The sequence below is a fragment of the Helicoverpa armigera genome, chromosome 21 (assembly GCF_030705265.1).
Source record: "Helicoverpa armigera isolate CAAS_96S chromosome 21, ASM3070526v1, whole genome shotgun sequence".
In the NCBI taxonomy this organism is placed as follows: domain Eukaryota; kingdom Metazoa; phylum Arthropoda; class Insecta; order Lepidoptera; family Noctuidae; genus Helicoverpa; species Helicoverpa armigera.
Genome location: NC_087140.1, coordinates 2,911,957 through 2,928,013, shown reverse-complemented (window position 1 = coordinate 2,928,013; position 16,057 = coordinate 2,911,957). Strand labels below are relative to the sequence as shown.

At 37.9% G+C, this 16,057-nt stretch overlaps 2 protein-coding genes across 2 annotated transcripts; both read right to left on the bottom strand.

Annotated features, from left to right (window-relative positions):
• Window positions 1–19: 19 nt before the first annotated feature.
• On the bottom strand, window positions 20–4,944 carry LOC135118327 (uncharacterized). The gene is made up of 10 exons (XM_064039961.1): window positions 4,152–4,944; window positions 3,639–3,834; window positions 3,252–3,395; window positions 2,790–2,942; window positions 1,966–2,038; window positions 1,614–1,671; window positions 1,197–1,263; window positions 733–829; window positions 387–404; window positions 20–308 (listed from the first exon to the last, which is right to left on the bottom strand). Exons 2-10 carry the CDS (start codon window positions 3,832–3,834, stop codon window positions 20–22), a joined length of 1,095 nt encoding a protein of 364 aa, XP_063896031.1. The 5' UTR covers window positions 4,152–4,944.
• LOC135118326 (DC-STAMP domain-containing protein 2-like) lies at window positions 4,172–15,788 on the bottom strand. The gene is made up of 14 exons (XM_064039960.1): window positions 14,908–15,788; window positions 14,434–14,584; window positions 11,758–11,917; window positions 10,748–11,014; window positions 9,624–9,837; window positions 9,123–9,276; window positions 8,609–8,777; window positions 8,102–8,251; window positions 7,570–7,749; window positions 6,689–6,788; window positions 6,273–6,377; window positions 5,833–5,955; window positions 5,523–5,586; window positions 4,172–5,446 (listed from the first exon to the last, which is right to left on the bottom strand). The coding sequence occupies exons 1-14, from the start codon at window positions 15,321–15,323 to the stop codon at window positions 4,172–4,174; spliced, it is 3,528 nt and encodes a 1,175-aa protein (XP_063896030.1). The 5' UTR covers window positions 15,324–15,788.
• Window positions 15,789–16,057: the final 269 nt, after the last annotated feature.

Below are 16,057 nucleotides of genomic sequence, written 5' to 3'. Positions count from 1 at the left end.
TGTTCTTCAGCTTCCCTTTCTATTTCTGAGTCATCTGTGTCTCATTGTCTCTACAACACTGAGTTTGAACGGCCTCTGGCTTCGCAGGTCTGCATGATCTTTCTGTTTGTGTAACACAAGTTTTTCTCATTTCACACGTCTTCTTAGGTCTTTTTGGTTTCCTCGGTTTCGGCGGTTTCGGCGGTTTTGGCGGTTTTGGCTTTCTTTCTTTGCATTTTTTCTTTTTATTTGGACACGTTTCGATGGTACAAGACGGACCAAATAAGGAGGAGCAGAAATTCTTCATCAACCCGAGTGGGTTTTTGCACCTAGATAAATGTTATGTGGTAATATAAATTTGTAATTCAGCGCCATAAAAATACTACACACATGATTAAAGTGCTTACCCTGACTCCGATAAACATCTGTAAAACAAATACAAATTTTGTACGAAAATAATAAATGATATAAAAAAAAACTGATGAAGATGGTGTGTAATTTTGTAAACCAAAACAAGCAATAGATGGATTTCTTGAAAGACAATATGAATGAAACGTAAAGATAGTAAGACAACAAATAAAGAATGCTAAACGTAAAGCATTAAGGCTGTGTTCAAACCATACTGGTTGTCAGCCGCCGAATATGAGCAAACGTTACACAGGTTATTGTATTTTCATACACATTCACTTTTGCAGTTTGGTTTGAATGCAGCCTTAACGCCAATTTTTTTGCAGGAGTATTTCATATACTTACTGTTTGACATGAGCCCATTTCTTCTGCAGATCATCGTAAGCCCCACATTTGCAGCGTTTGGAAACCTTCTTCTTAGTTTTGGAACATCGAGAAATGACTGTGGAGGAGGTAAAATGCATTGGTTGTTAAACTTCACATAGGCCTGCTTTGGCGTATTCTGGGTTTCAGAAACTTTTGTTCTAAGTATGAGAAGAGGTCTTGTCTCACAAGTTTTAGTACTGATTGTTAACCAGTTTCTGGTTCAGTTTTGATGTACCAAAACCCAAGCCATAAAGCCTGTTGGTAACATCCATTTTAAAGGGATCCGTTGTCTAAGCTAAAAGACAGTCTATGGGGGCTCGAAGAGTTTTGTTGCAGAGTTCTAAAAAATATAACCCAGTCTATAGAGGGATACATTCTACGAATTAAAATTTAAAAAAATATTTAAACACAATTTCGAAGGTACATAATTAAGGTATACTCACTTAATTCTGATCCCAGTAAGTTGTCGCTAAATGCAAATTTGGAAGTTGCAATGAACTCGGAGGGGTCCTAGAAAATATTTCATCCGATATACTAATAATAAATAAATGGTTTCCCGTTAGGCGGCTGGATCAAGGGACTGATTCAGATGGCAGTACTCCTTGATACGGCGCGTATTGTGAGGAGGTTTCTGTTTCTGGGACCCCTAACCACCGGTACCTTGGAGGGTCCAAGGTGCCAGATATCGGTGGCCATCTATTTTCTTATACTTTTTTTGTTTTTGATTTTTATATTTTAAAATGTAGAAAAATATGCTGTGAAATCAATAAAAAAACTACCAATAAATGGTTCTATTTATTCTGCTTTTTTCGTGAAAATTCAGCTGCAAAAATTTTGTTGATGAATCATTATGTTCTTACCTCTGCAAAATCATTTGAGAAATTTTCATTTTTGAATAACATGTCAGTGGCCATGACGCTGAAAACCAATACAATCAATTGATTACCATTGTAAATAATAAATAATCACCCTAATCGAAAGGTATATAAATAAAAGTAAATATAAGTTACCGCGGCCCTGGTACATAAAAGGCCTACGACGGAACACAAAAGTCTGACACTCCCTCACCACTGCTAACCCACAGCGGGAGGGGTCTTTTAATAATTTTTGGCGTCGTTAAAAAAGTATATAATTAAATATCTCGACATTTTCATTAGTAACATGTATGTATAAATATAAAATAAACGATGGAAATGATTTAATTCCACTTACTCAGAGTTTTGAGTCAGTTCTTTAGTGAACTGCCGATAGAAACTAGCTCGTTTCGATAAGCAAATTGAAGTTTCTGTAAAAGAAAAACATCTTTATGTAGGTGTCGAATGTAGATGGACGAAGGGGTGGAGATCAAGGAAAAGATAGATTGGTGCTTGTAAGAGGACATAAATAAGAAGGGAGTGGATGTTAGTATGCCGACTGACGATGATGATGATTAATCGGTCACGGCGGCTGCGGCTGTTCTAATATAAGGAGATTAGCCAAGCCAACTGTGCAGGACATATTATAGTGCTCATACATTTGCGTAGACACAGGTGAACTCACTATTCCTTTACTCTCATAGCCCGACGAGACAGCAATCCGATACGACTGTAGAGAGATCAGGCGCAGGACCGACATTAACGTGCTCTCCGATGCACGGGTGTATCAATCACCAACTTCCAGACTTCGGGCTGCGTCGTGAAAGATTCTAAAACTCACAAAGCGATTTCGGCCCGACCCGGCAATTGCACCCGAGACCTAGTGCATAGCAGCCACGATATTCAACAACTAGACCAACGAGGCAGTTATGACAACAGGTAAAGAGGAATGAAAGCAGAAAATATATTCCGCACTTGACTTTGAATAGGTGAAATGATTTGACAAGACCTACAATTTATGTATTAGGTATGTTTTGAAGTATTTCAGTAGTTTATTGATTTCTGACACTTACGCCAATATTAGACATAAATGCTACTTTCAATGCAAAATGTAAACGATCCGAAACGCCGGATGCCGCGATAAAATCCGTAAAAGTAGTTACATTTTCAAGTTGTTCTTACCATCTCTAGGAAAACTTTTGTCTCGAGCAAGGTTCAAGGAACTCATCATTTTGTGCAAGAAACTGGAATGTGGTAGAGAAGGTGGCGTTGGCACGATGCTCACTTTGTTGCGAACTTTTTCTACAGTTTTCTTGCTGCAGACCTTTTCTGCAACTACATAATGCAATATTATTATGACAAAATCAGATGAGGATATTTTTTCAAAGCAGATGGCCGATGGGGTCGAAAAGTGCTGGAATGGAGACCACGGACTAGCAAGCGCAGCGTAGGACGTCCATCAACAAGGTGGAGAGACGATCTTATAAAGGTCGCCGGAAAACGCTGGATGCAGGTCGCCTCCAACAGGTATCTATATAAAGGGGAGGCCTATGGTCATCAGTGGACGTCTGAGTGGAGATGATGATGATGATATTTTTTCATAATCATTGTTTTCCATGTTGGGAAAAAGTGCTTTTTACTCACGTTTTGAAAAAGGCGTAAATATCTTCAAATATTTGTCGGACTGGTGTGTGATGGGACATGGAGCTTTTAGTATATCTTTTTTGTCCTTTTTGTCTTTTTTTTCTTTTTTATTCTTTTTATCCTTTTTAGGTTTATCCGGTTTATCTAGATGAAAAAAATATTAATTTGTAACTGCTTCGATTCGCCTCTCACCATTGAAAATTTATACGAGATCATAAAAAATTAAATTATATGTTTGGGAGACCTTTATTTTGAGTGCCTGCTTAATTTCGGACGTATTTCGGACATGGACACTTAGCAAGTTATAGCAATAAATAAAGCAAAGGGATTCGAGACTAACGATTTTAAGAGGTCTAGTCAAACGTTACTGAATAGATTTTTACTCACGTTTGGGTAGAGGCGTGAATATCTTTAAATATTTGTCGGACTGGTGTGTGATGGGACATGGGGCCTTTTTGTCCTTTTTATCTAGTTTCTCTGGCTTTTCTTTTTTATCTTGCTGAACAATTTTTATTTTGGGACCGTTCCTTTGCGCGTGCGGTGCCTCCCGCCATTGAAATGGCAAATTTTTTAGTTGAACCATCTGGAAAAACTAAGTATCAATAGTTGAAAATATTGACAGTTCCGACTAATCCGAAATAACGACATATTATTATGACGACGTACGACGAAGCATGGCATCAAGATTTTAACTTTTTTGTTTGAACCTACTAATCTTATAAACTGGTTCGATTTGAAAAAAATATTTCCGGAATAGATAGCCCACTCGTCGAGGCATATAGACTACTATAGGCTATATTTTACAAAGGCTTCAGGGCACTTGGAGTAGTTCTCACGGGACGCGGGTGAAACCTCTGTCAGCAGCTAGTTTTATTTATATTTGGATTGAGCCAAACTTACACCGATGATCTTATTGGTCGTTATTGGAGGGCCATCGGTAAAGAAAAAGAATCATCATTTCCTTCACATTCCTTATCTTTCCTATAATCCCTTTTGGTCCATTCCCATTCAGCTAAAAATGCTGATATTCTAAGGTTTCTTGTATGTTTAATATCCTTTCTCGCAATACATTCTTCTACGTCCGTTTCATTCAAGTCAATGCTATCTTTCCGTTTTTTTCTTCGTTTATGATTTTTTTTCTCTTTTGATAGGGGACTGTCTGATCTATTCTGGGCAGTGCAAGGCATTATAGCGCATTTAAAATTATTCCAATGGTTCGAGAAGAACGTGTGAAATGCAGCTATTCTATAGCGCGAGTTCTTTGTTTTAGATTTATTCAAATCTTTAGATTTTTTTGGTTTTTTCAAGCTATCTTTCTTGGAGTCTTTCTTTTTATTATTCTTTTCGTCAATGCCAGTGTTGTCTATAGGTTTAGTAGCATCGAGATTTTCTTCAATAGGATTATTATTTGGAGTAACTTCGTTGTTTTGATTGGATTCAACATTACCGTCATTACATTTAAGAAATTGTCTGATTGCTTTTATGACACCTTTTAGTTCTTCGTACACTTTCTGCTTATCTTTTCTTGTGGTATCTTTCTTGCCTCTTACAATGCTTTTCAAATTTCTTTGCCGTATTGCCAAATTGTGACCATTTAACGATTTAGATGTTAACAACGATTTGACATGAACATTCAAGATATTGTATTCTAATACCTGGTGGGTATGGGTCTTTACATTAGGTCTCTTTACATTTTCAGTGTGTGATAACTTTGTGTATTGTTTCTGATTTGGTTTATCTTTTTTCTTTTTATTCCTACTCGTCTTTAGTTTTCGTGTACGAAAGTTATTGAGTAACATGTTTAATATGACACCGCGATTTCTATCAGTATTAACACCGACAGATTTTGTTCTATTGGCTACTTTATCAAATTCAGCAATTTGTTCAATTGAATAAGAGTGATAATTTTCTTCAGCTTCTAATTCTTCATACAAAATTTCAGAAGTGTGTTTCGTGACCCAATCCAGAGTATACTTTTTATCCCAACAACGTATTTTCATATTACTTTTCATGGTTCTGTACTGTTTAAGGAAATAGTTTGTGATAATGTCTCTTTCATACTTATTGGCATGTAATAAGGCAATTGCGTCAAAAGGCCCTGTTTTATTTCCACTTCTAGTAAAATAATGCCATCTACTGTTGTGTTCGCTGCTAGAAGATTTTGTGGAGTGACTGCTATCACTCATATACATGGCCTGTAATTTGCAAAAGAGCTTTGTTTATTCTCACTGTTAATATTTTATCATTAAGTTTGTCGTTAAATTGACTTACATTTAAAGAGTGTCTATCGTCATAAATTCCAGCATCGCTGTCACTATCATCGTCTGTAGAACCTCTAAGAATAAACATTTGTAAATTAAACTCAATATTCTCAAAATTGTTATCATGTCATTTTCCCTGTCCCATCATTTTGAACTGAGATAAAAATATGATTCTCAATTTTATGAGTATGAATGTAAATTCGTCTCGCGTTTGGCAGAGCTGATTTTTATGCGGTTTCAGCCTGCTATTTGTCAGACATAGGAGAAGGTTTTTGGTACTTTATTATTGAAGTCAGTTTTATGTATGTGTTTTAACTTACTTTTCGAAACTGACATCGCTAAGGTCACCATAATCAGCTGGTGATAGGCAGATGGTACACAGTTCACCAATGTCTGTGAAACAACTTATGCAGAATGTACCTGGGCAGCCCGGGGTTTCGCACCTATAAAAAACAAGATAATCTAACTAGAATTCTAGAAAACAGCACCTCAGTGAAATTATAATAAAGAGAATACTTTGTTTGACGTAGGTACCACTACAAGTAAGTTTAGTTTCACTACAAACACGGTAGATCCCAGCTGTCATTTGAATATCTTTGGCAGTCTTTATCAAGGGATATCGTTGTGCCTGAGCTGGATTGAGAGAAGGTCAGATAGGCAGTCGCTCCATGTAAAACACTCGTACTACAGCACCCTTTTAGATCCAATCCGATCCAATGTAGTTAGAGAAAAGCTTTCGAGGAAAATGATGAATCCTCACTTCGTTAATCGAGAGTCAGGATCGCTGGAAGAAGCTGTAGTTCCGCACAGCAAGCAATGGTCTTCACTTGGACCCAATCCGAGCAAACATCTGAGGCACTGAAAACTAAATCCTAATTGTTATCAATTCTTTGAAGAAACGTTTTGATTAGAAGTAGGTTAGATATTGTGACCTAGGTAAGGTTAAACCTAGGTAACGACGCGCACGTCTACGTTACGCAAGCGGTGTGGCCTGTCTCATACATTTCCATACATTACAACTCATGGTTACGCCGTAACTACGCTCGTGACTACGCTTACGTCTACGCATACGCATCCGGTCTGCTGGAGCCTTTAACCTACCCTTGCCAGTCCATCCATCCATTCTTATGCTCAACACACTGTCACCGCAAACTGTCAAATTGTGTAAAAACTTACGGTACACGGCGAGTGACCCACTGACGAAACGTAAGTGAAGCCTCCGACGTATACTTGTACTCACGATGCAGTTTCCTTCTGGCAAACTTCATGAAACTGGCTGAAAATCACTCGACGTATGTTATAAGAATCAATGATGTCCTTCTAGCCGATTATCGGCCATGGCGGCTGTTCTCATATAAGGAGATTAGCCAACCAAGCCAGCCATATTATGTGCATAAGCATTTGCACAAGTGCACTCACTATTCCTTCACTCTCATAGCGCGATGGGGCGGCAATCCGACACCACCGGAGAGAGATCACAAGCAGGACCGACATTTACGTGCTCTACGATGCACGGGTGAATCAATCACCAACTTTCAGGCTCCAGGCTACTTTGTGAAAGTTTTTAAAAACCCACAAAGCGATTTCACCCCGACCCGGGAATCAAACTCGAAATCTGGAGCTCAACGTGGGAATCAATAAAAATATAGGTACAAGAGTTTGAAACAAAAGTTGTGTAAGTACTTCTGTCTTTGAAGTTATTCACCTTCGTGAGCCCTCGACCGATTTCACACTTCACAGGTTTCAAAGGATTTTCGTCGGGTCTCCAATTATTAGAAACTGGCTGTTTCCCGCGGTTTCATCCACTATTTTAAGGTATTATCCATCATTTTATAGTAAAACGAAAATATTAAATGCAAAAGCAAAATTAAACTTAAGAACTGCTGAACTGACTTAAACGAAATTTCCTACACAGACACAGACAGTCTAGAGCTTAAAATTGTTAACGCTTCTTTACCAGGCACTACTATCAGGCTACTTTTTATCCGGGTGTGCAAAAAAGAGTTCCCTCAGGACGCAAATAGAGCTATGGGAACGTAGAATATATTATACCATACCTCGTGTCCTCAAGATATGGTTATACAGCCATGTAGCTCTAGCTTTGGCACGCTCGGGTCTATAGTGTCCCATGATCAGGTGACGTAGTCGCAGCCCATATGGTTCGAATAGAGCGAAGAACCATAGTAGAAATATTAGGACTCCTAGTGGAATAAGAGAAAGAAGAGTCAAAACACAAACTTAAGAGACGAAACTAGGAGAAATAGAACATATCGTTTAGTGTTATATCCCCATATATAGATACCCATTTATCGAGGCAGAAACCGCTGGCGGGAGATAATTATAACATGAAAGACAACGTGAAACAAGTTTTTACTAAGCCTTATGAAATCGTACAAACACAAAGCTCTTCACATGAAGTCATCTTCCTCTATCTACCTATATATTATACAAAAATTGACATTCGCATGGCTCAAACTTTTGGCCTCTCAATATTTGGGAATACAAAAAAATCTTTAGCTTTTGGCATATTGAAACTCGTACACCTAAACCTCATACTTATTTCAAGTTAAATAAAGAAGACAGACTTACCAATTTGAGTATACCTCCTTAAATCAGGCGGATAAGGATCCGGCAAGCACGATATAGGGGAAGGTGGTGTGAACTTCAATGGTATATCCAGGACACCTATTATAGACTTGAACAGTCTAGCCACGAAACCAGTGCCAGTCACATGAGCACCTGTGTGGGGCATACCCGCTGTAAATATCATATCATATCGTTTATTGCATTCCATAATGTACATCAGGTGGAAATATTTAATGATAGTCACAATTATGGACCCTGATTGGCACAGCAAAAATTAGAAGAGAGGATTTGAATTGATACCATTTACTGTGGTGGTGTCTTGGATATCTTCGATTTAATGACGACATCATCTCGACATCATGATTTTTATAGGGAAATGGCTAACTTGTGGTTGGGATTTTTGGAGGAAACTTCTTACTCAATCTTGCTTTGAGCACAGAATTGAGGCTCTTTCTAAAATATTTTTTTTGCAAAAATTTGATTGATCTTCATGAAAATACTCAAACTTACGCATCATATCAGTGTGGTACCTCCCATGGTAACGTATGGTCATCAACACCCAATACAGACTGTAGTCAGCCACCATATGTATCAGTAGCTTGAAGGTAGTTATAGCCATGAACACTGCTGAACGATTCAGATAGACCTTCTCAGAAGCAACGAGACGGAAAGACGTTGTCTGCAAAATTGGAAGTGATATAAGGTCGTCTATCTGATCTATGAAAATTTATGAAACTACCCGATACTTCCGAAATGAACTAGGAATAAATATTTTTATCGAGTTACTTTTTTATGTTCATAGGTAGCTAGGTAATGTACTTTCTAAGTATATATCTTTGACACCAATGACTGAGTAAAAGGTGATGGAACACATCCTGAGGAATCCTGTATTTGAACGTCTGTAATCGCCAACCCGAATTAAGCAAGTGTGTTGATTAATATTCATTCCTTCTTTGCATGAGAAGAGGCCTCTACCCTGCAGTAGTAAAGTAAAAAGAATGATAATGAAGAAAATCAATCTTACAGTGATATATTTGGCACGTTCTCGTCTGTTCAAAGGCAGGACCGTTTCTCTGCCTTGACGCTGCCTTTTCAGATCTAATTCTTGTAACTCTTTGGTTACGTAACGATTGTCAAATCTCGAGCGGGTCTCATACATGTGTTGGTAGTATTTTGCTCTGAAAACACAACTTTTTAATTAGCTACAATAGTAATTTGTTCACATATCACTATACTGCAAAACATGCTTTTCACTAAAAGTGAAACCAAAATTACTATCTTAAAACCTTTTAGCGTGCTTAGATTGTTTGGCCTGATTATATGGTTGGTTATCATATTAGTATTTGTATTACATGCATATCTTTCATGACTTACTCGGCTGATTGAGGGTCCTGACTAATTCTATTTGTACAAAGGCCATGTGCATAGTACATTTACAAATCCAAGTATAGTATGTCTCACCAGCTGGCCTGAAATAATACATCGATAATATGCTTGTATGAAGATAAAACACTAAATAACAAACCTGAATATAATAAGCAGCAGGAACAAGCTCGTCACACAAGAACTCCAAGACAACCAGGTAAGCAGAGGATCAGCTCTGTTCCTGATCTCAGTGACGATACCAGCGGCGACCTGACTGGCAGACCTACTGGTGTTACTACTGAAGGAGTAAGCGTGACTCATGTGGACTTCCACGTGGAACATCGCTCGCATGTGCTCCGAGAAGTTCTTTAGTTCTAGAAGATAGGAACTAGGTTATCGTTGAAAGTCAAGTTTGATGGTGTGGGTAAGAAATGTGTTGAGAGTAAGGTATCTTTCAGGTATCAGTTTGCTGGAATGCGCTAATTTTAGGACCTGCTACCGATATGAAAGTTTATTTCAGCGTTAGATAACAAATTCATTGAGGAAAGGTATAGTTTATTTTTGCGGCTGCGCGGAATTGCGTGTACGGAAAGACGGTGAAACAACTGACAGATATAAATACAAAGAGTACATAACAATGCCTCTCAAGCTAGAGCTAGAATTTTAAATTACATTGAATACCAGCTAATCTGGCTAATTATCATAGAACACAATAACGTAGGTATGTATATTGCTGAGGATAGATATTGAATGCTAAATTGATCGCAGTACATTTCTGATTGCGGTTGAATGGAAATTCCAAACTGTGTTACGGTTTGTGCGGCTGGAATGGAATGCTATGAATTTGCGAAGAGCTGACTCAACATCTGTCTATCTACTGCTTTCATTGTGTGAATGAATACTTTGCAGTAACTTTGGAGTAGGTCTATGGGCTTGCTTCAGCTTTAACGATTAAACTGAAATATTGTAAGTAATGGGCATTCGTAACTTTTTTGGTATAAGCAGCGGCTGAGATGTAATTTAAATAAAAACTACTTTTACGGATATTATCGCGGTTACAAAATTATTTAAGAAATATTATGCAAAGGATTCGAAACGTTGAGATTAAAAAATATTTTATTTAACCGCGACAAAATCCGTAAAAGTAGTTTTAATTAAAGGTCTAGGTAATATTCGCGTGTCAAAAATCAATAGCTAATCTAAGATAAGCCTGATGCATCCAAAACTTCATCCAAACAAACAATTTGAATAAACTGTATTCTACAAAATCACAAATCAACTTACTCTTCCTAACACCGACCAAAACGGCTTCATCCAATACAAAATCGGTTGCATAACAGAAAGCCGCGAAAGGTTTCACTGAATAACAAGCAGCTTGAGCCACATACGCCACGTGGCACATCTGCGAAATATCAGGTCCTAAAGTCTTCTCGCAGTCTGCTATCCCTTCAGCCATAGCATTGTGGCATCTCTCGTAAGGAGTTCCGAGATTCTCGTTGCAAATATCGGTGACAGATTGCAACCAAGCGAAAGAAGAATGTATGACGCTTACTGAAACGAAGAAGTGGTTTTTTGAAGAGTTTCTAGACAGTTTTTCTCTATGGGGCCAACTTTTTGGAATCGTCTAACTAGTGAGTGTCATGAGACTGCAAAGGCTTTGGGTGAATATCTCTTGAAGTTTTTATTACCTACCCATAGTTGGGAAAAAGGCTCGGAGGATGATGCCATACCGTAGCGTATAAGCGTAGGAAAGAGTATTATAAAGCACCATGAGAAAATAATTATTTCCCTGATTGATTCTAATAAAAATGGCGTAGGTATTTACATAATCTGAATAGCCATCATTTCATGTATGAGAATGGCCACATGACCTGCAGATCGATCGCATAATTCTTTCACTAGAATTGCGAGCTATTGTTGACTTGGCAACTTAGATGCACAACAACATTCCACGTGCAGGCATCATCACATCGCACAAGAAGCTAATACTTCACTACATAGTATAAAACAAAGACGTTTTTTTTGTCCCCATATTATCCCGATGTATGTTTAAATCTTCAAACTACATAAATAGAGTGATTGAAGATGCTGGCTCAGGTACATATAATAACATCAATTAATAGCATGGCACCCGTGCGAAGCCAGGGCGGATCGCTAGTATTTTATAAAGCTAAAGAGTCTCGTCTGTTTAAACGCGCTAATCGCAGGAACTACTGATCCGGTCAGAAAAAAATCTTTCATTGTTAACAAATGTGTGTAACAAAGGTGGAAGCCACCAATGATATAAAACTTACCAACACTCAACACCAGTCTATCTATCCTGATGATCGTCTCCTTAACCCTCGCCGTGATCATCTTCAGGCGGTCTACCATCAGCTTCAAGGAGTCCTTCAGGGCGTTGAAAGGCCTCTTCATGAAATCGTTTATTTGGTGGACGCTGTTTTTTATCTGCTCCTAAAGTCGGACAAAGGTGGTTAATGTTTAAAATGAAACGAAACTGTATAAAATCTCTCTTATAAAACGTCGTGATGTTAATCCTATGTTTTTTCCTATTAGGTTGGGGTTGGTTTACTCTATAGTCTTACGGGATGCACCTATAAATCCAAGGGTTTTACATGGACTACCTATCTAACCTCCTATGCAAAATAAACGTTTTCTATTTCTACTCCCTCAACTCAGTTACCTGGAGAACCCTTGGTAAGATTGTATGTCGACTTCTGACTACCTGTAACGACTGCAAATGAACAAATCACAGCCGAGACTCAATCATGGTTCATGGTATAGGTACCCACTAGTTTAACTAAAAAGTTTTGCTACATCACAAACAGTTTAACTTTCTCCATATTTACCTGCAAATAACTCCGATTTCCTAACCATTCCGCCAAGCAGACGATATAAATCAAACTTAAATCTAAACGATTTTTATTTTACAGACTAGATTTTGACTTATGAGGCTAAACACCCGACATGTTTACTAGTTTTGAAGCAAGTGCTAGAATTTATTGGTATTTTGTCTGTCGACCTCGACACCCTAGGTATAATAGAGTTATCTGTCGTTTCGGACGAAAAACTAAATGGCTTAGGGTTATTTTTAGATGAGAAAATGTCACATTGATTTTTTGCTTTAGGAGAGCTATTTTTGGAGAGCCTAGAGATTGTTTGAGCAATAATATTTAGATATAGGGTTTTTTGCATAACTTTTGATAGAAATATTAAAGCTGAGTTAGTTAATCTATATTAATATTACAATGCTGAATTGCTGAAGAGTTTAATTATCCAGACCGATATCAAGGGTAGTATCAGTGTGCGATATTCGAGGGAGGCTATCTAAGGCTGCCTTCATTCGGGTGCGCGGCTAAGTTCCTATGAGAAGCTAAAATAACGGAAGCAAGTAGTTTTTTAAATCAAAATATGAAGGCCATCCATCCTCCGAGCCTTTTTCCCAAACTACGTTGGGGTCGGCTTCCAGTCTAACCGGATGTAGCTGAGTACCAGTGCTTTACAAGGAGCGACTGCCCTATCTGACCCCTCAACCCAGTTACCCGGGCAACCCAATACCCTTGGCTAGACTGGTGTCAGACTTACTGGCTTCTGACTACCCGTAACGACTGCCAAGGATGTTCAATGACAGCCGGGACCTACAGTTTAACGTGCCATCCGAAACACAGTCATTGGCGTCTAAGATATACTTAGAAAGTACATACAAACTTAGAAAAGTTGCATTGGTACTTGCCTGACCTGGAATCGAACCCGCGCCCTCATACTCGAGAGGATGGTTCTTTTGCCCACTAGGCCAGTCAACCAATAAACGAGCTCTCTCAAAAAATTGATACTTTCTGAAATGAGGTTGATACGAAAAAAAAGGAAAACATAATCAAATTGCGAAAAAATACTATTTCGCCATTCATTCTCAGCATGTGTAACCTAAATTACGAATAACAACCCCCTTACTTATAACAACCACAATTTGGCAGAAGGTCACATCAATTTCTTCTATATTTGACCTATTTTTATACATTTTCTTTATGCTCCAGTTGAAAGCCGTAATTAGTGGGCAACTGAAGTAAGAACGAATCTTAAGCTCACTTGCTTCACGAGCTAAGAGGTTTTGAAGAGTTCCTTTGATATTTTATAAGAACCACGGCATTGGAAATTTTTGTTATTCGCTTTTTGTTATTTGGTATAAATGCGAAATAACGCGTTTGTCTGTTGAGTTTTCTTGACAAAATTACCTGATCGAACCGATTTAAATATTATTTGGTATACCTAAAGATAGATATAGAGTCTGAGAAAAGATTTCCAGGTGAGGCTTTCTAGTAAAAAACATGTAGGTACAGCAGTTAGTCTACATCTGTACTTCTATGTATACCTACATACCTATACTACATATATTATAAAGAGGAAAGACTGCAAAAAAAATGCAAGAGAATGCAATTGCTTATAAGTCTCGAGGTTTACGGCAATATCAACTTGGCTCTTATAAAAATCATATTTCAAGGTTTTAGTTTTACTTTACTGCCAATCTCATACGAAGAAGGCTGATATTTTAGTTTTTATTACTATTTTGAAGCTGACATGTCTCGTAAATGCACTCTCAAGTTAAGCAGAAAATTCAATAGAAAATAGTGAAGTGACAAGAGCAAAAATTGTCGACATCGATAAAAAGTCATCTTCAAAATTTGTTGACTGCAAATTTCTGCAGTAGCATATTAGGTAAATCACGGAATAATGCATGGAAGAGAACGACCCTTGAATATCTAGCTAGAAATAATGTTACATAGTGTCTGGTAGAAGAATATAGAAGGAAAAAACATGCTGCACTGACCCCAGAGTGGTACAATTCGGGTAAGGGCAGTAGATGATGGTGATGCTGATAAGGGCAAAAAACACAACCCTCCGATTTGTAAGAAACCTCTGGTAGATAAAATTTTATGTAGGTTATTATTCTGCAACTATAATGTTCAACTCACTTGACTACAAGCCATAGATTCCGACAGCACTTCGGAATTCTTCAGTGTATTGGTAGCTGGACCTGTCAGGATCAGCACCAGAGCGTAACAGGTAAGGGTGTACCTTCCAACCCGGGAGAAAAACTGAGGAATCAGCAGGAATACTAGGCATCTGGAAGAAGAAGAATGATTGAGGACATAAGAAAATCATTGAGAAACAATAGGAAAATAGAGGTCCTTGTTAATAAATTAATAATAATTTATCGTGTTTTGGAACTGTTTTTGTGTCAGGCTATGGTGGCATTTAAGCTACACGGTGGTCTGAAATACTGGTTATCAACGTACTTATATAAAGAGAATGGGTTTACTGCTTACTTACAGCAACCCGTGAAGTTTTATCTAGGTAGGTACTCATTGATAGTTTACCTCGAAGGTCCTAAAAAGTTCTACTGTATTTCTCGATGTACGTTAATTTAACGAGTTTACGATACGTACCTAATCCGATAGCTAAAAGCCAAGCCCAAAGTCAAGAGCACTCCAATAATGGAACTCATAATAGTCGCGTGTATCAACGATATCGACAGTTGGAACACAAAGAACATGAAACAAAGATACGTCAGTATTATGCCCCCAAGAAATCCCAACACACTTTTCAACAGGAAATTGGGAAATGTCTGATCTGTTCTCAAGTATAAGAAGAACTTTGCGACTCCACTTCCCTCAGGATACCATTTTTGGAAGGTCCTTGATATTCGCTTTTTTGTGTCATGTCGATAGTGTCGCCATCTCTGGGACAACGTTTGTTCCATCTGCGTGGGTCCCACCATTATCGAATTGATCTTCTCTTTTTCATAGTTGAGTCTATATTTTTCTATAGTTCGCGCCTTCCATAGAAGGGCGAAGAATGCCATGTTTTATGGCTTTTTATTTAGCTTTTATTGCTAAAATTCTCGTCTTTGTGTAGACGAAACACATTTTTGTGAATATTTAAAACCACATCCATACAATAAACGGTGACAGTCAGAAGACAGTTATTTTTTCTTCTGTTTGTTATAGGCCAGTAGAAAAAAGAAAACTGTAGTACAAAGCACGTACAAAGAGGTTTCATGTTTTTCTAGGTATTTTTACCTAACTGGACACATAGGTGGTTTCCTTTTTATTGAGACTTGACTGGGGTTGTACAAATCATCAGTCTATGTGCGAATATTTAGGTGGAATCTCACCATAACAACAACCCGTTTGAATCAAGCGCCTTCAAAATAAGTGATATTTGTGAACGGGAGTTCTTGCTATGTGTTAACCACTAGGCGCTACACGTCCCTTAAAGTAATGGCTACTGTTGTTATTTGTATAAATATTTAACCAAGAGTTTTATTTGTTAGAGTATGCATCGTATCAAATCTTCGGTAAAAGTGCTGTTTCACCTACACTTGACAAGGCGAAATACCTAACTTTTGTGTATGAACGCATCCATAAATAGCAAAAAGGAAGTATTTATTTACAATTGGTACGTGTTTCATTGTACACTGTAATTGTGAGTATTGAGCTGCAGCATTCAACATAAGTATTCAAAAGTTCAACAATACCGACGAAGTTCGTTGACTTAAAATTGTCAATAACAAAATTAAAATGAACTTGCCCCGTA